Here is a 27,398-nt window from a genome sequence, read left to right on the forward strand (position 1 = left end):
CACATGCGGAAATACCCTCGACAGACAGCCTGCATATGACCTGTTCCACTCCTTCTGCATTCCTATCTTATCAGCATTACCTGTGCGATCATGTTCAAGGTGAGTGACAATCCAAAGACGCTAAGATACCACTGGCACAGTACTTTCTGCTTTGTATAAGAGCCTTCTGAGGTATGATAAGCCATTGTAGTGGGAGCTAGTAAACTAGTGAGTGGGGCCCTTGAAACAGATAAAGGTTCGTAGCAGAGAAAGTTACCGGGACTATAGCCTGGCTTAAATCCATGCCGACCCAAGAACTCTAGACCCAGGCCCTCTAATTTTGCACGCCCAATTTTTCAGTTTTTGATTTGTTAAAAAAGTTTGAAATATCCAATAAATGTCGTTCCACTTCATGATTGTGTCCCACTTGTTGTTGATTCTTCACAAAAAAATACAGTTTTATATCTTTATGTTTGAAGCCTGAAATGTGGCAAAAGGTCGCAAAGTTCAAGGGGGCCGAATACTTTCGCAAGGCACTGTACAGTGTCAAGAAAAAGTATGTGAACCCTTTGGAAATGCCTGGATTTTTGCATAAATTGGTCATAAAATGTGATCTGATTTTCATCTAGGTCACAACAATAGACAAACACGGTCTGCTTAACCTAATCACACACAAACAATTATACGTTTGTATGTCTTTATTGAACACACCGTGTAAACATTCACAGTGCAGGGTGGGAAAAGTATGTGAACCCTTGGATTTAATAACTGGTTGACCCTCCTTTGGCAGCAATAACCTCAGCCAAACGTTTTCTGTAGTTGTGGATCAGACCTGCACAACGGTCAGGAGGAATTTTGGACTATTCCTCTTTACAAAACTGTTTCAGTTTGGCAATATTCTTGGGATGTCTGATGTGAACCGCTCTCTTGAGGTCATGCCACAGCATGTCAAATCAGGTTGAGGTCAGGACTCTGACTGGGCCATTCCAGAAGGCGTATCTTCTTCTTTTGAAGCTATTCTGTTGTTGATTTACTTCTGTGTTTTGGGTCGTTGCCCTGTTGCATCACCCAACTTCTGTTGAGCTTCAAATTGGCGGGCATATAAAGACATTTTACAGGAGAATGTTAGGAATTCATTTTTCCATCGATGATAGCAAGCTGTCCAGGCCCTGAGGCAGCACCAAACCATGATGCTCCCTCCACCATACTTTACAGTTGGGATGAGGTATTGATGTTGGTGTGCTGTGCCTTTTTGTCTCCACACATAGAGTTGTGTGTTTCTTTCATGAAACTAAACTGTAGTTTCATCTGTCAGAACATTTTGCCAGTAGCGCTGTGGAACATCCAGGTGCACTTTTGCAAACTTCAGACGTGCAGCAATGTTTGCAGTGCTGAACCTTCTCCATTTGTCTTACCGTGGACTGATGAACATCAAGGCTTTTAGAGATACTTTTGTAACCCTTTCCAGCATTATGCAAGTCAACAATTCTTAATCTTAGGTCTTCTGAGATCTCTTTTGTTCGAGGCATGGTTCACATCAGGAAATGCTTCTTATGAATAGCAAACTCACATTTTGTGAGTGTTTTTTATAGGGCAGGGCAGCTCTAACCAACATCTCCAATCTCGTCTCATTGATTGGACTCCAGGTTAGCTGACTCCTGACTCCTGACTCCAGTTAGCTTTTGGAGAAGTCATAAGCCTAAATGATGTATTCAATATTATGTATTCATATTATGTATTCATATTATATGTGTGTTATTAGTTTAAGCACACTATGCATGTCTATCGTTGTGACTTAGATGAAAATCCGATCAAATTTGATGACCAATTTATGCAGAATTCCAGGTAATTCCAAACAGTTCACTTTTTCTTGCCACTGTAGTAACAGTTATGGTTGACTTTATTCTATATTGAACATGTGACCATGCAACCCACCCCTCATCGGGTACAGAGTGGCGTATGGTCCGACACTCCTTCTCCACATGTTCTACTTCCAGGTCGTCGTCAGGGAAATCTCCGAGCTCCCGCATGAGGGCGGCATCTCCGCCCTGCAGCTGTGACATCAGAAACTCCTCCAAGTCCAAGGGCTCCACCGCGTCATACGACTGGGGCTGGAGAAGGAGAGAGAGAACGGTTAAATAGAGGAACAGACAAGTATTACATAGACAACACAGACTGGAACTAGAGATATACAGTACAGATATACAATACAGATATACAGTATGTTTTCTGTACTGTACTATATTATATACAGTATAGCGAAAGGGGGAGAAGGAGACAGAGTTGGATGGAGAGATGGATTGAGAGAGAGCGGTAGAGGGAGAAGAGAGAGAGAGAGAAATAGCTCAGGGGCAAGAGAGAGAGAACCTTTTTTTTGTTTCATGCCGAGGGCACAGGCAGGAAATGGTTAAGACACAAAGCAACTACATGATGACATTCTTAAGGTTATGAATACAGTCACTGTAGTGCATCTAAATGTGAAATTGATAGAGGTTAGAGCCAGATACGTATTCATTGGCGTCAATGAAAGGATTGCCTGGACTTGAAGCATACCAAGAACTTAACACATTTTTTAAGGGGAGAGATGCAAAACGAAGTGAGAGATGCAAAACGAAGTGAGAGAGGCAAAACGAAGTGAGAGAGGCAAAACGAAGTGTGAGTGTGTGTGAGAGAGAGTGAGTGTGCGAGTGTGTGAGAGAGAGTGAGAGAGTGTGTGTGAGAGAGTGACAGAGTGACAGAGAGAGAGAGAGAGAAATGAAAAACAGAAAGATGAATCATCCTTGAAGGCTTTGGGGGCCTGGGTACAGCACAGGGAGTTTCTTATAGCCCTCTGTCATAATCCAAATATTAAAGAGCTGGGAGGAGGACAGTTTGGATCACTACTCTGCTCTCAACAACCTCAGATCTGTCAGGAATGATAGGACCGAGCTCATATAGAGAGAAAAGGAACTTAGAGGATCTTGACATCACCTTACATGGAAACTTCAGATAGACCATTATCCATTCCTATCATATTAGTCCATTCATCCTCATCCTAAGAGTCTAACTCTCTGCAACCATACTACAACCCCTGGGGAACTATACCCCTATAACTCCCTATCCCAACGGGTGACTGACCTTTGGATGACAGCTCATTGGGTCATGTATGGAACATCATTACAGACAAAAACAGACAACGGTTTTGTTAAGTTGTTGTTATGCTGTGTCGGTACTGTAACTACTGTGGTCTTTAAATGAAATGACACTTCATGTGGAAGCTGTAAGACACGCACATAAAACAATACCTGATTGGTTATAAATTGGTACCTGCCAAGTTCTCGTCTAATTACATTGCTGGAGCAGTAACTGTGTGGCTGCATATACAGCAGTTCAATTATTATACGGTAATCTGTGAAGTATGGCTCAGAAATCTTCAATAGGCCTTGAAGAACTTCAGTTTACTGTTCTAAAGTAAAGAAGATCTGAATGGAGAACAACCTGGAGAGCCCTTCAGAAAAGCTGGCAATGCAACAACTTCACACCTCCAGCCTTATCCCACACAAGTCTGTGATAAAAGAGTCAGAGAAATAAACATGCTTTTTGTCACCAGAGAAGGCCATCAGATGACTATCGTAGACGAGAGAGGCTGCATCATAGTGATACTGTACATATTCCAGATCTGTATCTTTATACACTTCTCTGGGCTGTATGTGAGGGCATGGCATGACAGGAGGGTATTGCAGGTGCTTCAGAGAGGGCTGTAGTGCTGAACCTGTGCAGACGACAACCATCATACATACGGCTGCATCGGTGAGTAATGCTACAAAAGTTTAGATTTGTGACTAAAACAAAAAAATAATAACTTCTTGGTTACAGGGGGGCAGTATTGAGTAGCTTGGATGAATAAGGTGCCCAGAGTAAACTGCCTGCTACTCTGTCCCAGATGCTAATATATGCATATTATTAGTGGTATTGGATAGAAAACACTCTGAAGTTTCTAAAACTGTTTGATGTCTGAGTATAACAGAACTCATATGCCAGGCGAAAACCGGAGAAAAATCCAACCAGGAAGTGGGAAATCTGAGGCTTGTAGTTTAACTCAGCCCCTATTGTAGATACAGTGGGATATTGGTTATGTTGCACTTCCTAAGGCTTCCGCTAGATGTCAACAGTCTTTAGAACTTTGTTTGAGGCTTCTACTGTGAAGTGGGACCGAAAGAGAGGAATGAGCCAGGTGTCTGGCAGAGTGCCACATGCTCTGAGGCGCGGTCACGAGAGAGTTAGCTCTCGTTCCATTGCTTTTCTACAGACATAGGAATTCTCTGGTGGGAACATTATTGTAGATTTATGATAAAAACAAAAACATCCTAAAGATTGATTCTATACTTAGTTTGACAAGTTTCTATGGGCTGTAATGGAACTTTTTGTCCGACGTTCGGCTGGACCTGAACGTGCTTTTAGATTTGTTTACCAAGCGCACTAACAAAAGAAGCTATTTGGACATAAATGATGGACATTATCGAACAAAACAAACATTTATTGTGGAACTGCGATTCCTGGGCGTGCATTCTGATGAAGATCAAAGGTAAGTGAATATTTATAATGCTATTTCTGACTAATGTTGACTACCCAATATGGAGGATATCTTATTGGCTGCTTTGTTGTCTGTACGCTGTACTCAGATTATTGCATGGTTTTGCTTTTTCCGTTAAAAAGAATTTGAAATCTGACACAGCGGTTGCATTAACTTCTTATGGTATAGGGGACGGTTGCATCCCACTTGGCCAAAAGCCAGGGAAAATGCAGCGCGGCAAATTCAAATAAAATGATATAAAAATCAAACTTTCCTTAAATCACACATAAGATACTCAATTAAAGCTACACTCGTTGTGAATCCAGCCAACATGTCAGATTTTAAAGAGGCTTTTCGGCGAAAGCATAAGAAGCTATTATCTGATGATAGCACAACAGTAAACAAAGAGGGTAGCATATTTCAACCCTGCAGTCGCTACACAAAACACAGAAATAAAATATAAATCATGCCTTACCTTTGATGAGCTTCTTTTGTTGGCACTCCAATATGTACCATAAACATCACAATTGGTCCTTTTGTTCGATTAATTCCGTCCATATATATACACAATGTCCATTTATTTTGCGCGTTTGATCCAGAAAAAAACAGCCTCCAAAATGCGCAACGTCACTACAAAATATTTCAAAAGTTGCCTGTAAACTTTGCCAAAATATTTCAAACTACTTTTGTAATACAACTTTAGGTATTTTTAAACGTTAATAAATCGATCAAATTGAAGACGGGTCTCTCTGTGTTCAATACAGGAAAACAACAAACCATGCTACTTTTCACGTCTTGCCCAACTCTCAACAGTGTTACGCAGTTCCTAGATGGCCTACTTCTTCATTGCACAAATGAATAACCTCAACCAAATTCCAAAGACTGGTGACATCCAGTGGAAGCGGTAGGAACTGAAAACAAGTTCCTAAAAAATATCGTTTCCCCATGAGAACCCATTGAACATGCTGCCCCCTATACCTTAAGAAGTTAAGGAGAAGTATATCTCTAATTCCATGTATAACACTTGTATTTTCATCAACATTTATAATGAGTATTTCTGTAAATAGATGTGGCTCTCTGCACAATCACCACATGTTTTAGAACTACTGAACATAATGCGCCAATGTAAAATGAGATTTTTTGATATAAATATCCAGGTTATCGAACAAAACATACATGTATTGTGTAACATGAAGTCCTATGAGTGTCATCTGATGAAGATCTTTCTGTGAGTTGGTGGTGACCTAACAATCGTTTGTGGTGCTTTCGCTGTAAAGCATTTTTTTAAATCAGACACTGTGGCTGGATTAACGAGAATTGTATCTTTTAAATGGTGTAAAATACTTGTATGCTTGAGGAATTTGAATTTGGCGCCCTGCACATTCACTGGCTGTTGGCGAGGTGGGACGCTACCGTCCCACATATCCCAGAGAGGTTTTTAAGTGTCCAGAAAATGAAAAGTGAACTGTTGTGCTTCCATCTGTGTCAAAGGGAGGTCCAGCGAGCGAGCGAAAGAAAAAGAAAGAAAGAAAAAAGAAAGAAAGATAAAGAAAGAAAAAGAAAGCAGTGTTAAACAGATGTGAAAGCAGTCCTGGATTCCTTGGTCTCTGACATGTTTGACATCATCCGTGGTGTTTTTTACTACACCAGTACTATGCTAGGCGGAAAACAGGAACTTGCAACACAGAAAGAAAGACCAGAGATAGACAAAAAAGAGACAAAAGAAGAAAAAAAAAAGAGGGTGATGTGTTCAAAATAAACAGTGTCTTTACCAGATGGTACAAGGCTTCATTGCTTGTATTTTGTTTTGTGTGAGGAGTGAATCTGGACAAGCATCCTAATACTCCAAGTTATTTGAGTGAACCCCAGACATTTAAATGCTTTGGGAATCATGGCTGCATATGTCCTTTCATAATATACTGTATGTTCTCTTTCCCTTCCTTAGAATGGGAGCCAAATGAAACAAATACATGCAAATATATACCTCTGTCCTAACTCCCAGGCATCCTGCACTATGGAGAGCTGCTCTCAGCTGGGCCAGTAACAGGCTGTTGTCCATACCAGCAGTCAGACTATTAGACTACTACAATGTTGCTCCTGAAGCAGTAAGCAGGGATGGGAAGCATTTCAATAACGCTGCAAGACATGTTTCAATCACTTTTGTGCATTTTGTCATTATATTTCATAATACCTTTAAAATATCATATTTTCTAATACATAATATGCACATTTGTTGTTTTGTCCTGGGGGTGTTTAGTATTTTGTCCAAAAGATATACATGAGGATACATCTTGCCTATCCCTAACAGTAACACTGTTCACTCTGCTACCGCATGGCAAGCGGTACCAGAGCACCAAGTCTAGGTCCAAGGGGCTTCTAAACAGCTTCTACCCCCAATAAGACTCCTGAACACCTAATCAAATGGCTACCCAGACTAATTGTATCCCCTCCCCTTTTTACACCGCTGCTACTCTCTGTTGTTGTCATCATCTATGCATAGTCACTTTAATAACTCTACCTACATGTACATATTACCTCAACTAACCAGTGCCTCCGCACATAGACTATATACAGGGTGGTACCGGTACAGAGTCACACTATTGTTATTTTACTGCTGCTCTTTAATTACTTGTTACTTTTATTTCTTATCTTATTTCTTATTCTTTTTTTTAACTGCATTGTTGGTTAGAGGCTCGTAAGTAAGCATTTCACTTTAAGGTGTTGTATTCGGCGTGACTAATACAATTTGATTTGAACACGGTTATACTACCCAACTCCGCAATGTGTCTTTTCAGCCTAATAAAGAACCAGTAACCTACTTCCCTAAGAGGAAACTACTACCCACAGGCTGTACCAAATACCCAGTCTAACAACACATCACCTGCCTCTAAGCTCAACACTGGCTGCTTTACACACACATTTTAAACATAAAAGTGTAGGTCTCGAGATGACCGTTAGTAGAACTATAACACAGGTACACTGAATTGGAAGTAGATATATATACTAAATATTCAACATGTAAGAGGGAAGTTGACAAATTGGTGCATTCCAGGAAACAAGAAGAGTTAACCACAAAGATCTCATAAGACTCAGAGGGACCCTCAGACCAAATTCCAAAGTGAATCCTAGCCCCTACCACAAGGCATTGTAGTTGATGTGAAAGGAGTGGATAGGTATAAGCAACTTGGTGGAATTACTCCCAGCCTTTCAGAGGGCAAAGTGGAGCCATCAACATTTTGCTAATACCTATCCAATGTGTTTAGGTCTCTATGTGAAGTAGGTAAGGGAAGTGACTAGGAGTTGATTTGGTAAAAAATCTGTGGTAACAACAAGCAAGGTAAAACACTTGACTACAGGAAGTGGCATCAACAAGGCCTCCATCAATCATCTCATGTTTCTAGAGACAGAACCACACCACACACACATGCAAGTGCACACGCTTACAAAAGCGGGACACGCACAGACAAGCGCAACACAAACACACACACACTCACGCCATCCATCATTTTAGAAATGATTATTAACTAATAACAATGCGCATCATTATATGTCCTAAAAATAGAGAGATGAGTCATAGCAATGATCATCATCATCCCACACATCTGCCTGCAGCTCCACTGAGCTCCTCCGCTGATGATGCACCATGGGAAAATATCAACATGCAGAGGATGTTATTAAAAACCACTCTCCTGCATTGCAAATCCACAGATATTACATATTTGCCAGTGTAAGCTGGAAGGTAAGCAGGCCATCCCATATCTCTACAGTAGCCTGCGCCTTGACCCATTTCCCAAGCAGTTTGGACATTAATCATAACAATAACTAGGGGATGGGCCAACTCTCCCTCCTCTGGCCTAGTCAGCTGCCTAGCAGCAGACAGAGACATATCAGAGAGATGTTTTTTTTTTTTTTTTTTTTTACCTTTATTTAACTAGGCAAGTCATGATATGAAGAGACTTACAGTAAACCCTGATGCCTTAAGCCTGTCAAATATAGAGAGGTATTAGTGCACTTAGTACGAGAGCGAGAGAGAGAGAGTGAGAGAGAGAGAGAGAGCGAGAGAGAGAGAGAATAAGTGAGGGGTCACAATGTCTGGTGGGACAAAATCCCTCTTTAGGATTACATTATTAGGCCTACAACACAAAATGCTGTCTGAGAGTCTCACTCAGAATCAGGGTAGCTAAATATTACACCGCTGCTACCCATGAAAGGGCTTAGTTGGTTGTAGTAGTCCTGTAGTAGCGGAACTCACCATGGTGAAGCACATGGAGGCAGATGCGTTGGAGCCACGATGACTGTGTTGCATGGAGACCTGAGGGGAGCCATACGTCCCACCAAAGTGTCTCCTGATCTCAGCAGACGAGTGTCTGAAACAGAGAGGAGAAACTCGTAAGAGATGTGCGGCCAAACAGATGATCAAAAAGGTCCCTGAGAGAAAGAGTGGACAGGTATTGAAAAAGATATTAGAACAGAGGAGAGCAGGCAGAGATGTTTCACACTCACACCTTGATCTCATGAGCTTTTCGAGGGGCAGGTAAGGTTGGTCGCTGATTGAGTATTCACGAGAGTCATTCAGACTACTGAGGAATGTGGTATGGAAAGGGTGGGGGGGTGGGGGGGAGGTCTGTGTGTCTCAGGGTGTTTGAGAAAGTACATGTAGATGCTCAGCTACTGTTTTTATAGACAAATTAATCCACCATATCATTGGACCCCTACCAAAAGGTACACAATGCCATCTCCTTCTCTGCTGTAATAGCAAATACATGAATTGTCCCTCAGTAGCAAAAATGTGCTGCAGTCTGCCTATGTAAAGTGTGTATGTGTGTATAGGCTACCGTGTACACGTGTGTGTTTGTGTTTACCCGTGCGTGTGTGTGCATGTGTGTGTGTGTGTGTGTGCACAGCAGAGTATGTGTGCAGAGTCGAGAGGTTGGGAATCCCAGCCATCGTTCATGGAGCGGCGTGCACTCTGTCCTTTCCAACCGCTCCACTACAAACCGCTCCATGATAATAAAACCTGCTGCTCCAAATTCGCTCCATTCATTAAAATCACAATTTAACCAACACCCATCTATTTTTTTGACTACCTGGAACTACCATTTGGTTTTGAAGTATTGAAATCAGACCATATGATTTGACATTAAAAGTATTTGAATAAACATGAAAAGGTGAATGTAACAATCGCACATCATTCCAAATAGGCTACGTCATATTAAATCAGCATATAAACACTCAAAATACATCAGGAGCCAGACAGGGAGCCTAAGAAGGAATCAAAATGTATTATTTAGGCTATATTATTCAATGGATTCAAGGCTATAGCCTACAAAGAAATACACAGTGAAGCATTTGCGAGTGCGACAATAGGCTGGTAGGGACTCTTTTTTTTAACCAGGTAGGCTAGTTGAGAACAAGTTCTCATTTACAACTGCGACCTGGCCAAGGTAAAGCAAAGCAGTGCGACACAAACAACACAGAGTTACACATGGAATAAACAAGCGTACAGTCAATAACACAATAGAGGAAAAAAATTAATTCTATATACAGTGTGTGCAAATGGAGTGATGCAATAAAATAGGCCATAGTAGCGAAGAAATGTCAGTTTAGCAAATGAACACTGGAGTGATAGAGCGATCGGTTAGTTACTCAGATATCTGATGTTTAAAGTTAGTGAGGGACATATAAATCTCCAGCTTCAGCGATTTTTGCAATTCGTTCCAGTCATTGGCAGCAGAACACTGGAGTGAAAGGCAGCCAAAGGCGGTGTTGGCTTTGGGGATGACCAGTGAGATATACCTGCTGGAGCGCGTGCTACGAGCAGGTGTTGTTATCATGACCAGTGAGCTGAGATAAGGCGGAGCTTTACCTAGCATAGACTTATAGATGACCTGGAGCCAGTGGGTCTGGCGACTAATATGTAGCGAGGGCCAACCGACTAGAGCATACAGGTCGCAGTGGGTGGGTGGTATAAGGGGCTTTGGTGACAAAACGGATGGCACTGTGATAGACTGCATCCAGTTTGCTGAGTATTGGAAGCTATTTTGTAAATGACATCGCCAAAGTCGAGGATTGGTAGGGAGTGTCAGTTTTACGAGGGTATGTTTGGCGGCGTGAGTGAAGGAGGCTTTGTTGCTAAATAGGAAGCTGATTCTAGATTTAATTTTGGATTGGAGATGTTTAATATGAGTCTGGAAGAAGAGTTTACAGTCTAGCCAGACACCTAGGTATTTGTAGTTGTCCACATATTCTAAGTCAGAACCGTCCAGAGAAGTGATGCTAGTCGGGAGGGCGGGTGCGGGCAGCGAATGGTTGAAGAGCATGCATTTGGTTTTACTAGCGTTTAAGCGCAATTGGAGGCCACGGAAGGAGTGTGTATGGCATTGAAGCTCATTTGGAGGTTAGTTAACAGTGTCCAAAGAAGGGCCAGGTGTCGTCTGCGTAGAGGTGGATCAGAAAATCACCCGCAGCAAGAGCGACAGTGTTGATATATACATAGAAAATAGTTGGCCCGAGAATTGGACCCTGTAGTACCCCCATAGAGACTGCCAGAGGTCCGGACAATAGGCCCTCTGATTTGACACACTGAACTCTATCTGAAAAGTAGTTGGTGAACTAGGCGAGGCAGTCATTTGAGAAACCAAGGCTGTGGAGTCTGCAAATAAATATACGGTGATTGACAGAGTCGAAAGCCTTGGCCAGGTCGATGAAGACGGCTGCAGAGTACTGTCTTTTATCGATGGCGGTTATGATATCGTTTAGTACCTTGAGCATGGCTGAGGTGCACCCGTGGCCAGCTCGGAAACCGGAATGCACAGAGGAGAAGGTACGGCGGGATTCGAAATGGTCAGTGATCGGTTTATTAACTTGGCATTTGAAGACTTTAGAAAGGCAGGGCAGGATGGATATAGGTCTGTAACAATTTGGGTCTAGAGCGTCACCCCCTTTGAAGAGGGGGATGACCATGGCAGCTTTCCAATGTTTAGGGATCTCGGACGATACGAAAGAGCGGTTGAACAGACTGGTAATAGGGGTTACAACAATGGCGGCGGATAATTTCAGAAAGAGAGGGTCCAGATTGTCTAGCCCAGCTGATTTGTACGGGTCAAGATTTTGCAGCTCTTTCAGAACATCTGCTATCTGGATTTGGGTGAAGGAGAAGCTGGGTTGTACCTGGTGGGTTCCTTGATCATTTCTGTGAGTTTGAGGGCATCTTTTTTTATTTTTTTTATTTCACCTTTATTTAACCAGGTAGGCTAGTTGAGAACAAGTTCTCATTTGCAACTGCGACCTGGCCAAGATAAAGCATAGCAGTGTGAACAGACAACACAGAGTTACACATGGAGTAAACAATTAACGAGTCAATAACACAGTAGAAAAAAAGGGGAGTCTATATACATTGTGTGCAAAAGGCATGAGGAGGTAGGCGAATAATTACAATTTTGCAGATTAACACTGGAGTGATAAATGATCAGATGGTCATGTACAGGTAGAGATATTGGTGTGCAAAAGAGCAGAAAAGTAAATAAATAAAAACAGTATGGGGATGAGGTAGGTAAAAATGGGTGGGCTATTTACCGATATACTATGTACAGCTGCAGCGATCGGTTAGCTGCTCAGATAGCAGATGTTTGAAGTTGCTGAGGGAGATAAAAGTCTCCAACTTCAGCGATTTTTGCAATTCGTTCCAGTTACAGGCAGCAGAGAACTGGAACGAAAGGCGGCCAAATGAGGTGTTGGCTTTAGGGATGATCAGTGAGATACACCTGCTGGAGCGCGTGCTACGGATGGGTGTTGCCATCGTGACCAGTGAACTGAGATAAGGCGGAGCTTTACCTAGCATGGACTTGTAGATGACCTGGAGCCAGTGGGTCTGGCGACGAATATGTAGCGAGGGCCAGCCGACTAGAGCATACAAGTCGCAGTGGTGGGTGGTATAAGGTGCTTTAGTGACAAAACGGATGGCACTGTGAAAAACTGCATCCAGTTTGCTGAGTAGAGTGTTGGAAGCAATTTTGTAGATGACATTTGCCGAAGTCGAGGATCGGTAGGATAGTCAGTTTTACTAGGGTAAGTTTGGCGGCGTGAGTGAAGGAGGCTTTGTTGCGGAATAGAAAGCCGACTCTTGATTTGATTTTCGATTGGAGATGTTTGATATGAGTCTGGAAGGAGAGTTTACAGTCTAGCCAGATACCTAGGTACTTATAGATGTCCACATATTCAAGGTCGGAACCATCCAGGGTGGTGATGCTGGTCAGGCGTGCGGGTGCAGGGAGCGAACGGTTGAAAAGCATGCATTTGGTTTTACTAGCGTTTAAGAGCAGTTGGAGGCCACGGAAGGAGTGTTGTATGGCACTGAAGCTCGTTTGGAGGTTAGATAGCACAGTGTCCAAGGACGGGCCGGAAGTATATAGAATGGTGTCGTCTGCGTAGAGGTGGATCAGGGAATCGCCTGCAGCAAGAGCAACATCATTGATATATACAGAGAAAAGAGTCGGCCCGAGGATTGAACCCTGTGGCACCCCCATAGAGACTGCCAGAGTGACCGGACAGCATGTCCTCCTATTTGACACACTGAACTCTGTCTGAAAAGTAATTGGTGAACCAGGCAAGGCAGTCATCCGAAAAACCGAGGCTACTGAGTCTGCCGATAAGAATATGGTGATTGACAGAGTCGAAAGCCTTGGCAAGGTCGATGAAGACGGCTGCACAGTACTGTCTTTTATCGATGGCGGTTATGATATCGTTTAGTGCCTCGAGCGTGGCTGAGGTGCACCCGTGACCGGCTCGGAAACCAGATTGCACAGCGGAGAAGGTACGGTGGGATTCGAGATGTTCAGTGACCAGTTTGTTGACTTGGCTTTCGAAGACCTTAGATAGGCAGGGCAGGATGGATATAGGTCTGTAACAGTTTGGGTCCAGGGTGTCTCCCCCTTTGAAGAGGGGGATGACTGCGGCAGCTTTCCAATCCTTGGGGATCTCAGACGATATGAAAGAGAGGTTGAACAGGCTGGTAATAGGGGTTGCGACAATGGCGGCGGACAGTTTCAGAAATAGAGGGTCCAGATTGTCAAGCCCAGCTGATTTGTACGGGTCCAGGTTTTGCAGCTCTTTCAGAACATCTGCTATCTGGATTTGGGTAAAGGAGAACCTGGAGAGGCTTGGGCGAGTAGCTGGGGGGGGGGAGCTGTTGGCCGAGGTTGGAGAAGCCAGGCGGAAGGCATGGCCAGCCGTTGAGAAATGCTTGTTGAAGTTTGTTAATCATGGATTTATCGGTGGTGACCGTGTTACCTAGCCTCAGTGCAGTGGGCAGCTGGGAGGAGGTGCTCTTGTTCTCCATGGACTTCACAGTGTCCCAGAACTTTTTGGAGTTGGAGCTACAGGATGCAAATTTCTGCCTGAAGAAGCTGGCCTTAGCTTTCCTGACTGACTGCGTGTATTGGTTCCTGACTTCCCTGAACAGTTGCACATCGCGGGGACTATTCGATGCTATTGCAGTCCGCCACAGGATGTTTTTGTGCTGGTCGAGGGCAGTCAGGTCTGGAGTGAACCAAGGGCTATATCTGTTCTTAGTTCTGCATTTTTTGAACGGAGCATGCTTATCTAAAATGGTGAGGAAGTTACTTTTAAAGAATGACCAGGCATCCTCAACTGACGGGATGAGGTCAATGTCCTTCCAGGATACCCAGGCCAGGTCGATTAGAAAGGCCTGCTCACAGAAGTGTTTTAGGGAGCGTTTGACAGTGATGAGGGGTGGTCGTTTGACTGTGGCTCCGTAGCGGATACAGGCAATGAGGCAGTGATCGCTGAGATCCTGGTTGAAGACAGCGGAGGTGTATTTGGAGGGCCAGTTGGTCAGGATGACGTCTATGAGGGTACCCTTGTTTACAGATTTAGGGTTGTACCTGGTGGGTTCCTTGATGATTTGTCTGAGATTGAGGGCATCTAGCTTAGATTGTAGGACTGCCGGGGTGTTAAGCATATCCCAGTTTAGGTCACCTAACAGAACAAACTCTGAAGCTAGATGGGGGGCGATCAATTCAAAGCTAGATGGGGGGGCGATCAATTCACAAATGATGTCCAGAGCACAGCTGGGAGCTGAGGGGGGTCTATAACAGGCGGCAACAGTGAGAGACTTGTTTCTGGACAGATTCATTTTAAAAATTAGAAGCTCGACTGTTTGGGCATTGACCTGGACAGTATGACAGAACTTTGCAGGCTATCTCTGCAGTAGATTGCAACTCCTCCCCCTTTGACAGTTCTATCTTGACGGAAAATGTTGTAGTTGGGTATGTAAATCTCAGAATTTTTGGTGGCCTTCCTACACCAGGATTCAGACACGGCAAGGACATCAGGGTTGGCAGAGTGTGCTAAAGCAGTGAGTAAAACAAACTTAGGGAGGATGCTTCTGATGTTAACATGCATGAAACTAAGGCTTTTTCAGTTACAGAAGTCAACAAATGAGAGTGCCTGGGGACACGCAGGGCCTGGGTTAATCTCCACATCACCCAAGGGACAGAGGAGGAGTAGGATGAGGGTACAGCTAAAGGCTATCAAAACTGGTCATCTAGTGCATTGGGGACAGAGAATAAAAGGAGCAGATTTCTGGGCATGGTAGAATAGATTCAGGGCATAATGTGCAGACGGGTATGGTGGTGTCGTGTCTTTGGCAATGCCGGATTAAGTGATATGACATGCTATTCTATAAAATCATTTCTCTGTAATTAATATTACCCGATTAAGCTAACCAGGTAAACAAATAACTAGAAAGTCGGGGCACCGCAAAATAATGTTTATAGAGCTGTTATCTTCTGAATAAACTCAAAGACCTGGTAATCTTTTACATCAATAGCAGTCAATATTTAATCGTCACCTTGTTTACTCTCATCTGAAAGTGGTAAATTCTTGGTTATCTTCACGAACCCTGGCTAACAAGTTGAATCAGCAATACAAAATGTGGTTTAATTATTTATTTACTAAATACCTAACTAATCACACAGGATTACATATACACAGAATAAATCATACATTGATGGACCTGGTGAACTGAGCTGATAACGGCTGGTTACACAAAGAAAAGGGGGGGTTTAAGTGAAAGAGCGGGAAGACTGAGTAACAAAGGGAGAAGCTATGCTATCGTAAATACAGTATCTTATGCATTCTAAATTACAGCCCATTTGGAAAAGGAGGATGCAATAAATATTTACTCTGAGCTGCGCTTCGGTAGATTGGTCGTCGATGGATGGCCGGTTTGTCCAGCATGGATCTCTGGTGGTAGAATGAATAGTTGGTAGTACCGTTCTTGTATGGTAGAACAAATACTCTGTCCGTCCTCTCCTAGCCCACGTCTACAGTTGCTGCGCTAACGTGACGGCTAGGAGGTATCACTTCTTTAGTGAATAAGAGTCCAAAGTTCATACCAAGTTGCCATACTTTAAGCTCATGCTATATTCTGGCTGGTATAGTCGAAATGCATCCTTCTGGTGTGTAGGTCGTCACCTTCACATTGAAATTTGATGCTAATTTCGTTAGAGAACCTAAGGTTGGCTTAGTTCTGTAGGTGGTCTTTGTCCTTTCAACATGGGGACCTCAAGTCCACACGTCCTTGGAAAAGCTTATTATCTGAGCCATTTTAACATAGGACTGTCGCCCTAAAGTACTCGGAACAGAGTACGAGACTGGAAGATCTGGGCAATAACTTAGGCAGATATTAACAACGCACACACACTCATGAAATATGTCATTACATTTCCTCCCAAATGAGCGGTGTTGTGGCACTAACTGATGGTTGTCTGGGGGAGTTGTTTATGGCTTTATCACTTTCTACGTGCCAAATAAAATGAAACAAACTGAAATGAAAGCATAAACAAAACAAAACGTAGTTATGCCACCTTAATCATCTAATTGGACTGTATTCTATATACATCCATGGTCTTGGCAAAATGACCATATCATGGCATTGTCTAATGTCATATCTAGGGCTTTCCTCATTTGTGGGGTGTTGCTTAGGGTACTATCCTAAATTGATAACTACGTGATAAGTCTGTAGCTGTAAGGCACTAGTTTTGGGCAGTCAACAGGGATGACCTATGGACTTCTGGGAAGAAAACTGGTGAGTACTGTAGCTGTAGAGTCAAAGGCCTAAAATAAATGTTCAACTTTACTACGGCTGGTATTTTGCTCGGATCCTAGCATAAATCCTAATTGGATGATCCGTTGTGCAAGTGAGCTTATGCTTACACAAGCGCACGTCAAGGGAAGAAAACCAAGTATCCTAGCAGATTACAACTGGTTAGCCAGGGTTCGTGAAGATAACCAAGAATTTACCACTTTCAGATGAGACTTAACAAGGTGACGATTAAATATTGACTGCTATTGAAGCTACTACTAAAGATTACCAGGTCTTTAAGAGTTTATACGGAAGATAAGCACTCTATAAACATTATTTCGTGGTGCATATTGACATTTTAGAGAGACATAAAGCGAGGCATAAAGCAATCACAGGTGTTGATTGGGAGAGCTAGCTTAGACAACGGGTAAGACAACAACAGATTAGACAACAACAACAGGTAAAATGGCAATGAATGGGCAGAGAGGGTTGTTTAACTACTTGAGTTGGGGCCGACAGATAAACAAAAAATAAACAAAATGGAGTACAGTGATTAATGAACAGTCCAGCAGGCATCAGCTATGTAGCCAAGTGATCATAGGGTCCAGTGAACAGCAATAGATGGAACAAGGAAGCCGCTGGGTAGTCGTTACTAAGCTAGCACGCGGAAGACACAGCGCTTAAAGTTAGCAGGCCGAGGTAAGTAGAAGCGTCTGCTCCGACGTCCGGCAAAGGCCAGTTGAGGGCACAGCGGATGGAGTTAAGTCGGCGGACCAGTAGTAGTGGTACAGGCGGGGCGCCGTGTCGACAAAGGGTCGAGACCAGATGGCGGAAGAGGTAATTGTAGTTGTAGTAATTTTGTTTGCTAGCCGGGAGATGCGCCTGGCTCGCGGCTAACTGGTGCTAGCTTTGGGGCAGGGGCGTTAGCCACTATAGCCACTCGGTAGCAGCTAGCTAGCAGCGATGATCCGATGCAAAGGTCCAGAGCTTACGGCAAGGATCCGGTGGAGTGGTGGATTCTAGCCGTGTTGGGGTAGAGTCCGGGAGGCATCGGCTAAGTATCCGGGTGATCATAGAGTAGGCCGGGGGGTTGGCCTGGCTCAGGGCTAGCTTCGGGGCTGGGACACTCGGTGGCAGCTAGCCATCAGGAGTAATGGTCCAGGGTTTACGGCAGGAATCCGGCGTTGTAGTGAAGAAAGCAGTCCGATGCTGGCAAGTATTATCCAGCCTAAAAATAAAAAAAAACGGCTGGTGTCTGTGCAGAAGGAAAGGCCACTAGCAGTGGCTAACAATGGCTAAATAGCTAGTAGCTAATGGAAGTTCTGGCTATAAGGGCTAAAGAAATGGTGGATCCGTGTCACATTGGGTGAGGCGGGTTACCAGAAGGTATATTCAATTTAAAAATAGAAAAGAGATTAATTTTTTTATTTTTTATTATTATTTTCAAACACAAAAAATACAAAAGTGCACGACAAACCACACTGCTACACCATCTTGGGTCCGACAAAGCATTTTTTGAAACAGTCTCTGGCTTCAGATGGTGCCTGGAGAGCAGGCTCAACATCCTATTGGCCCTTCTTGACAGGCTGGGCAGAGATGCAGAGGTTTTTTTTTCTCCTTTTCTATAGGTAGGCCTAAAGTTTTTTGGGCAAAATAACCCAATCAAAACGGAAAGCTTCTTGAACATGGGAATATGCCAGACCTATGATGGCCTTTTATTGTTCACAGCACAAACTGCACCTGTGTAATGATCATGCTGTTTAATCAGCTTCTTGATATGCCACACTGGTCATGTGGATGGATTATCTTGACAAACAGGGATGTAAACAAATTAGTGCACAACATTTTAGAGTAATACGCTTTTTGTGCATATGGAACATTTCTGGGATCTTTTATTCCAGCTTATGAAACATGGGACCAACACTTTACATGTTGAGCTTCTATTTTTGTTCAGTATACTTCCATCACTCCAGTATCCCTGCACATTGTATATATGGTATTGGAACTGACCCTGTATATAGTATGCTTGCTTACTTACTTACCTACCTATTGTGTTCTTCATTTTTCTTCTTATATCTCATGTTTTTTTTCTAGTAATACATTGTTATTGATTATTGCATTGTTGGGTTTTGAGTTTGCAAGAAAGGCATTTCACTGTACTTGTGCATGTGACATTAAAACTTGGAGTTGGGAATCTTTGAGGGGCACTGCCAAATGGGTCAGTGGCCCTGACTCTCCCCCAGTCCCCATGCTGTTCATGTGCTACTGCTCTGTGTTCATTAACTCACTGTGGCCATTGTTTAGGATAGCTCTGATCTGCAACTAAACGATCACCTCCGCCCCTTCCCCAACCAACAGAATTATGTGGGCATCTCAACCCCAGGACTATCATGTGTTGCTAGCCAACAGAAATTCTGAGGCGGTAGTTTTACATCAGTCTAGCACAGTTTATAGTTATCCTCTCATACCATTTTGTCAACTTTCCTCTTGTGGCTTAAGTGTGAATTTGGACAAAATGTGATGTGTTTACCACATTGTATGGTGTATGTGGCTCTGGGCTGTGGCTCTAACTTGGACTTTGCTTTGTGTTCATTTGCATGCTACTCTCCTCCCAACTGCCTGCATCCCGCCCAGGTCATGACCTTCAGAGCCATGTGGTTGCAGTTCCTCCTAACAGGCTCAGTGACCCCATGGAATGAGACTTGGCAGTATGTGAGAGAGAGAGAGAGAGCATGCGAGAAAGCAAGAGAGCGAGCTCCTGTTAAAAAAGGGATAGTTCACTCAAATTAGAAAACTGTTATTAAGGTAAACTATGTAGGAGGAGGCATGGCATAAAACACTGATAACACCACTGCTGTTCGCCAGGAGAGTTGCGTATACTGAAGAGTACAAGGGCCATTCTAAGACTACCTCTGGTATTCGCCGCACCTTTATGAACGTCTAAGGAATGTGAGTCTGAACTGGATGTTCCATGGGTTGGTCGAATATATGTACAAGACAAACTGTAAACATACAGCTTGGAGTGAAGACGCTACGGCTGGAATCAAAATAAGCCCATTGTATAAACAAAGCCATGATTGCAATGCTTGTACAGTATATGTTGTACAGTATCCAAATCAACTCATCATGCGTACATACTGTATCTTCTACTGTAGTTTTGTACAATTACTGCTAAGGTTAAATAAAACCTAACATTTAGTAGCAGGAGTGAAAAACAAAAACACAGCTCCTTTCCTTTCTTCCAGTGTAATCTTAAACCCTACTGGTTGTTTGCCAGCTCTAACATGACTGGACAAGGTTGTTTGTTATTAAGCAATAGTTAGCGGCCGCAAGTAGCAGACTTTAAAATGGCCCACGAAAAGGTTTATGAAATGATGTGACCCGCGAATCCACGATAGAAATACAAAATGTCACTCTGCTAATATGGGTCATACCATTTGAACGGTTTGGGCTTTTGAGCGGTCTGCATTGTAAAGGCCCAACCATCATGACAGAGAAGAATGAAGTGAAGAGAACAATCAGCAACAAGTGCTTCTTTTGTGTTAACAGTAAAACAATGTTTTTGGCCCTTTGCCTTAATCATTTTGTTATAGATTAGAAAAATAGTATTTTAGATTATTCAAAATGGCATCTAAGGTTAATAGACCAATCACAATTAGAATCCAACACAAAACATGACGTGATTGGTATATTAGTTGCAAAAATCTGACCAATAGTAGCACATTTTGTAATACATAAATGCTTCCTTCATTTATTGTATTGTAAAACCCAGAGACAGCCTAAAGCCTCGTACACAAATGGACGAAATTCCGTTGGTCATAATGTCCTTTTCACACAGTCTTACTGGTTGGACAAGTGTAGGCCTAGTGTTTGTTACGCAAGACAGATGAGAGCCTGTCTCTGGACAGAGATCGCATTTATTTTGACAAATTGCAAAATATCACCTTTTCATTCAAGACAGGAGAAACATTTTTATTTTAGTTTCTTGCAAGTTAATCTAGCTTACACAGAGCCGCTAACGTTAACTAGCTAGCTAAAAGCTAGGTTGAAGTAACTGTAGCTCCTACACCTAATAATTATCACCAAAATGTAAACATATAATTCCCATCACAAGACACTTTCCAGAATTAAAAGGGGAGGCTACACTCATATAATATAATTGGCTTAACAGCCAATGTTGAATTATTCAACATTACTATTAAAATACTCATTAACAGGATTGGTTAACTGTTTGCTGGATGAAAGCGTCTGCTAAATGGCATATATTATATTGTTTATAAGTAGCTAGCTATCCCACAAAGCCATCGCCAAAAACCAGAATTATTTTCATCTTGTTCTGTGGTTAGGTTCTATTGACAGAATCTGACCAGACTGAAGACAATGCAGAGTTTAGAAAAATTGAAAGATTTTATTTAAAGACTTTATTTAACTAGGAAAGTCAGTTAAGAACAAATTCTTACTTACAATGACTGCCTACACGCAAGTAGGCGGCATGTGTTTCGCAACGGAGCCATGAACGCAAGGGGGCGTTGCGATGCCACTCCGTTGTGGACATCCCCATTGAAATGAATGACTGCTGCCAAAGCAGCAGCTACTCTTCCTGGGGTCCAGCAAAATTAAGGCAATTTATACAATTTTAAAACATTACAATACATTCACAGATTTCACAACACACTGTGTGCCCTCAGGCCCCTACTCCACCACTAACACATAAACAGTACTAAATCCATGTGCATTCAACATGTCAATAACGAACAAGTCAATCTCTCCTCCATTTTCAGCCAGGTGAGATTGACATGCATATTATTAATATTAGCTCTCTATGTACATCCAAGGACCAGCCGTGCTGCCCTGTTCTGAGCTAATTGCAGTTGTCTTAAGTCCTTTTTTGTGGCACCTGACCACACGACTGAACAGTAGTCCAGGTGCGACAAATCTAGGGCCTGTAGGACCTGACTTGTTGGTAGTGTTGTTAAGAAGGCAGAGCATCATTTATTATAGACAGACTTCTCCCCATCTTAGCTACTACTGCATCAATATGTTTTGACCATGACAGTTTACAATCTAGTGTTACTCCAAGCAGTTTAGTCATCTCAACTTGCTCAATTTCCACATGATTTATTACAAGATTTAGTTGAGGTTGAGCGTTTAGTGAGTGTTTTGTTCCAAATACAATGCTTTTAGATTTAGAAATATTTAGGGCTAACTTATTCCCTGCCACCCACTCTGAAACTAAGTGCAGCTCTTTGTTGAGTTTTGCAGTCATTTCAGTCACTGTAGTAGCTGACGTGTATAGCGTTGAGTATTCCACATACATAGAAACTCTGGCTTTACTCAAAGTCAGTGGCATGCCGTTAGTAAAAATGGAAAAAAGCATGGGGTCTAAACAGCTACCCTGGGGAATTCCAGATTCTAACTGGATTATATTTGATAGGCTTCCATTAAAGAACATCCTCTGTGTTCTGTTAGACAAGTAACTCATTATCCACATTATAGCAGGTGGTGTAAAGCCATAACACATACGTTTTTCCAGCAGCAGACTATGATCAATCATGTCAAAATCTGCACTGAAGTCTAACAAGACATCCACCACAATCATTTTATCATCAATTTCTCATAATGCTGAAATTCTATTGTCAATATGTTTACTGTTAAATAGCATTGTATCTGATCAAACACCATCTTTTCCAGAAGTTTACTAAGGGTTTGTAACAGGCTGACTGGTTGGCTATTTGAGCCAGTAAAGGGGGCTTTACTATTCTTGGGTAGCGGAATGACTTTAGCTTCCCTCCAGGCCTGAGGGCACAGGCTCTCTAGTAGGCTTAAATTGAATGTGGCAAATAGGAGTGTCAATATCATCTTCTATTATCCTCAGTAATTTTCCATCTAGATTGTCAGACCCTGGTGGCTTGTCATTGTTGATAAACAACAATAATTTTTTCTCCTCTTCCACAGTGACTTTACGGAATTCAAAAGTACAATACTTGTCTTTCATTAATTGGTTCGATATACTTGGATATTTAGTGTCAGCGTTTGTTGCTGGCATGTCATCCCTAAGTTTGCTTATCTTGCCAATTAAAAAGTAATTAAAGTAGTTTGCAATATCAGTGGGCTTTGTGAGGAATGAGCCATCTGATTCAATAAATGAAGGAGCCATCTGATTCAATAAATGAAGGAGCCATCTGATTCAATAAATGAAAGAGCCATCTGATTCAATAAATGAAGGAGCCATCTGATTCAATAAATGAAGGAGCCATCTGATTCAATAAATGAAAGAGCCATCTGATTCAATAAATGAAGGAGTCAAGTTGGCTTTTTTTGCCAAAATTTAATTTAAGGTGCCCCAAAGCTTTTTACCATCACTCTTTATATAATTTATCATCTTTGTTTCATAGTGTAGTTTATTTGTATTTAGTTTAGTCACATTATTTCTTAATTTGCAGTACGTTTGCCAATCAGTTGGGCTGCCAGACTTATTTGCCATATCTTTGCCTCATCCCTCTCAACTGTACAATTGTTCAATTCCTCATCAATCCAAGGGGATTTAACAGTTTTTACAGTCATTTTCTTAATTGGTGCGTGCTTATTGGTAACTGGAATAAGTAGTTTCATAAATGTGTCAAGGGCAGCGTCTGGTTGCTCCTCATTACACACAACAGACCAGCAAATATTCTTTACATCATCACTATAAAACTTATTGTATGACCTCTTATACACTATATTAGGCTCAGCCTTTGGAACTTTGGTTTTCCTAGATATGGCTATTATATTGTGATCACTACATCCTATGGATTTGGATACTGCTTTAAAGCAAACATCTGCAGCGTTAGTAAAAATGTGATCAATACATTTCACACATATTATCCATTGTCCTCCAACAAGAGTTCCTGAATTCTCTCTTCTCTCACATGTGATGTGAAATGAAACAATGTAGTGACTTTCCCTGCAGGTCAAATATAACGCAGATGTACCAGCCAGAGTGCTTGTTCCCAATGGCAAAAATAGAATTGTCATTCAATGAATTATCTGGGTGAATATTAAAAAATGTCAGCAAAACATTTAGGGGCATATGCGACTAGCGTTGGTCACAAATTAGAGCTAGGCACACAGCCAACTCACTAACTCCATAAACTCCTACCAGACACACACCCACCCACTCACTAACTAACACAAGGCATATACAGACAGGCACATTAACTATAAACTCTATACACAAGGGTCAGCAAAAGTGGTTATCCAAAGTCAAGAGTTATAGAGAACACCTTAAAACACAAGCAGACTACTCCACCTTTCACACACACAACCATGTGCACACACACACACACACACACACACACACACAATAAGGCATGATAAAGTGATACAAGCCAACATACAGCATAACTCTATTGAGAAACCCAAGGGCCCAAAACTTCCCGAAGTAACAGATTTAGTGAAAGGCAAAAGCCAGGCAGGCCACAACAGTCAGCATAGCATGGTTCAATTCCATCTCATTAAAAGTGAAATCTGCAGTTGTAACAATAACATAGCATACTCACTGGCTGTTTCAGTAAAAAAAACTGAAGGAAGGGGCTGGAGCTATGGATCCAAGGACTGACCATCCATGATATCAAAATTATAGTTCTAAGCATGTTTAGACTGAGGCTATAGTGTTTGTTTACATATACTTTGTTGGGGTACGATAGTCGAACTAAGCTCATGAGACATAAGTTATATTCTTCAAGAATCAATGAGTTACATATCATTCATTTATTAGTAAAAAAAAATGGATGTAACAACTGCAGATTGCCCCTTTAAGGCACTGTGTGGTAGGCTGTTGATGTTCTCCCAAAATGGTAGGACTTCCCTTTCTATTTGCTGACAGGAGGAATTGTAACCAAGTCAGTATTTAAAGGTGTTGAAACAGCTAGCCTAACACCTTATTACACCATAACATATTATTAAAAGTGAAGATCAGACACCCAGAAAGTGAGTCAATGTTGGCAACATCTTTGTAAACACGCAATGGACTGAACCACCTATGATGTCCATTCCACAATAGTCAACTCAGCAACAGTCAAATATAGCGTATGTCTTGCTTCACAGAACCCAAATAACAATTTACAGTGCAAGTGTATTTACCCTGTTAACTCCATAGCTCCCCAGTGGACAGGACTGATATCATGCTGTTGTGATTTCAACTAAGTGTGGCAGAGAATAACAGATTTTCTCAGACAAACTATTGTACCGAGTTACATTTACTTTTTCTTTGGGGAGTCAGTAAATGTTAAAGATGTGGGGGGTTTTTGGTTTCGGATTTTCAAGGCACAGGGCAATGTTTCTTAAACTTCCACAAGGCAAATCATTTCTCCAAAACTAAATATAAGTGTTGGTACTGTACTAGTTGGCAGGAGTCTTTACGTCAACATTATTGTGTTTTTTAAAGTACTTTCTCTGGTAGATAGATTAAAAATATACAGTGTGCTTTAATTTCAACTAAAAAATGTGACTCTTAGGTTTCATTTGACAACAGAATTGACATGCTCTTATGAACTTCCGATGTTGGTGCTCATGAGTCCTTTCACATGGAAATGCCCTGAGGGTAAGTTCTGCTGACAGGAAAAAGCTCAGTCTTTTTTGCCAGGCTGCATACTATGTGGCAGGCCGGCACTTGTGTGTAGTGCCTTTGAGCATTTCTGGATCATTCTGTAGCATTCCTCACTGTGGGCTATTATCACTCACAGCTATGCTCACGCTGTCAGGCTCAGGGGCATCAGATAGCTAAACCTTTAATTCAGCCAACGGGCCCGGTCATGATCAATGTTACAACCACCCACACGCTGGTATTACCATTGAGTCATTATTTTGGAGCTGGGTGATCCTTTGGGTGCATCTCAATAATAGTCTGAAGTACCTTCCTCTCCTCGACTTCTCTACTTCATTTGCACTAATCTGAAAACATGGGCATGGAGGAAACTATATAGATACCTGATGCATTGCCCACCAGGAAGTGTCTTTCAACCATCCAGTTCCTTAAAAAGTCAGTTCAGGTGAAAGAGAGCAGATGGGAAACTACTTCAGACTATTGAGATGTCCCCTTTGTGTCCCACATACTGTAGCTTCCAGCTGCAAACTAAATGGGTTCCAGTCAGTCCTATCAGTGGCATCAGAGCTCAGCTTCCTGTCCAGAAGAGGGTTGGGAGGGGGGGATAAGACAGAAACAAACACATCAAATAGCTGGCAAGATAGTTTTCCCATGATGCCCCAAGGAGAGAGAGTGGAGGATGGAATCTGCCCTGAGCGCGTAGAGGGTCCAGACCCAGCATTTAGGAGGGCCTCAAATCAACACTGGTCTGCTATCCTACCTGGTCTACTATCCTATTATACTCAAAGTATGCTTATTCGAAGAGTTTAACTGACAACATCAGGTGTAGACCTAAGAACACAGTCTATATTTCATTGACATTTTAATTGATTTAAAATGCCTACTTCATTCAACGTTACAGAGTATGAAACGTGTTCACATTTGGAAAAATACAAATGGCTGATAAATTGTCCATCAAGAATGTAAACAATAGCTTTTCATCATCACACAACTGCTGAAATGTGTCAAACTCAGTGAGTGACAGATTACTGTTGTTAGGGGTGAACCACCACCCACCCACACACTAGGGCTGCATAATTAATCTAATTCATATTGAAATTGGTACCGGATTGGTACCGGAGAATCAGCTCTTGGACCAATAGAGTCCGGGACAGCTTTACCCCCAAGCCATAAGACTGCTAAATAGTCAGTTAATGGTACCCAAACTATCTGCATTGACCCCGCCCCCCCCACACACACACACAATTCCGGGCAGACCCAAAATGTGTTAAAACTCCACAAAGATCCAGCAACAAAAAGTACCATATGCACCTCAGGTAACCCATCTGCTTTGAAGAATCTCAAATATTAAATACATTTTTTTAACACTTTTTTGGAAACTACATGATTGAAATGAGCCTATAATAAGAAGGCTCTTCGGGTCTTTGTTTTCTTTGGTATTAGCGGAATTGAGGCCGTCTGCTACTCTGTTCTTTATTTTTCCTCTTATTATTATTTATCCTGATGCCTAGTTAAGTTCCCCTGCCTTCATGTACACATCTACCTCGAACCTCTGCACAATGATCTGGTACTGGTACTCCCTGTATATACAGCGCATTCGGAAAGTATTCAGACCTTCACTTTTTCCACATTTTGTTGCGTTACAGCCTTTTTCTGAAATGGATTACATTTTTTTTTAAACTTCCTCAATCTACACACAATACCCCATAATGACAAAGCGAAAACAGGTTCCAGACATTTCTGCAAATGTATAAAAAATAAAAACAGAAATACCTTGTTTACGTAAGTATTCAGACCCTTTGCTATGAGACTTGAAATTGAGCTCAGGTGCATCCTGTTTCCATTGATCATCCTTGAGATGTTTCTACAACTTGATTGGAGTCCACCTGTGGTCAATTCAATCGATTGGACGGGATTTGGAAAGGCACAGAGCTGTCTATATAAGGTCCCACAGTTTACAGTACATGTCAGAGCAAAAACCAAGACATGAGGTTGAAAGAATTGTCCGTACAGCTCCGAAACACAGATCTGGGGAAGGATACCAAAAAATGTCTGCATCATTGAAGGTCCACAAGAACACAGTGGCCTCCATCATTCTTAAATGGAAGAAGAACCACCAAGACTCTTCCTAGAGCTGGCCACCCGGCCAAACTGAGCAATCAGGGAAGAAGGGCCTT

At 42.2% G+C, this 27,398-nt stretch overlaps 1 protein-coding gene across 3 annotated transcripts in view; it reads right to left on the reverse strand.

The window, feature by feature from the left end:
* The window catches only part of dock8 (dedicator of cytokinesis 8), an 80,003-nt gene that overhangs the window by 49,730 nt on the left and 2,875 nt on the right, over window positions 1–27,398 (reverse strand). For all 3 annotated transcript variants that reach the window (XM_024418079.2, XM_024418077.2, XM_024418080.2), the window contains exons 2-3: window positions 8,784–8,898; window positions 1,915–2,090 (exon numbers count right to left, since the gene is read on the reverse strand). In XM_024418079.2, the coding sequence (XP_024273847.1) occupies window positions 1,915–2,090; window positions 8,784–8,898 (291 nt within the window). The remainder of the gene's footprint in view (window positions 1–1,914; window positions 2,091–8,783; window positions 8,899–27,398) is intronic.

The sequence above is a fragment of the Oncorhynchus tshawytscha genome, linkage group LG04 (genome assembly GCF_018296145.1).
Source record: "Oncorhynchus tshawytscha isolate Ot180627B linkage group LG04, Otsh_v2.0, whole genome shotgun sequence".
Classification (NCBI taxonomy): domain Eukaryota; kingdom Metazoa; phylum Chordata; class Actinopteri; order Salmoniformes; family Salmonidae; genus Oncorhynchus; species Oncorhynchus tshawytscha.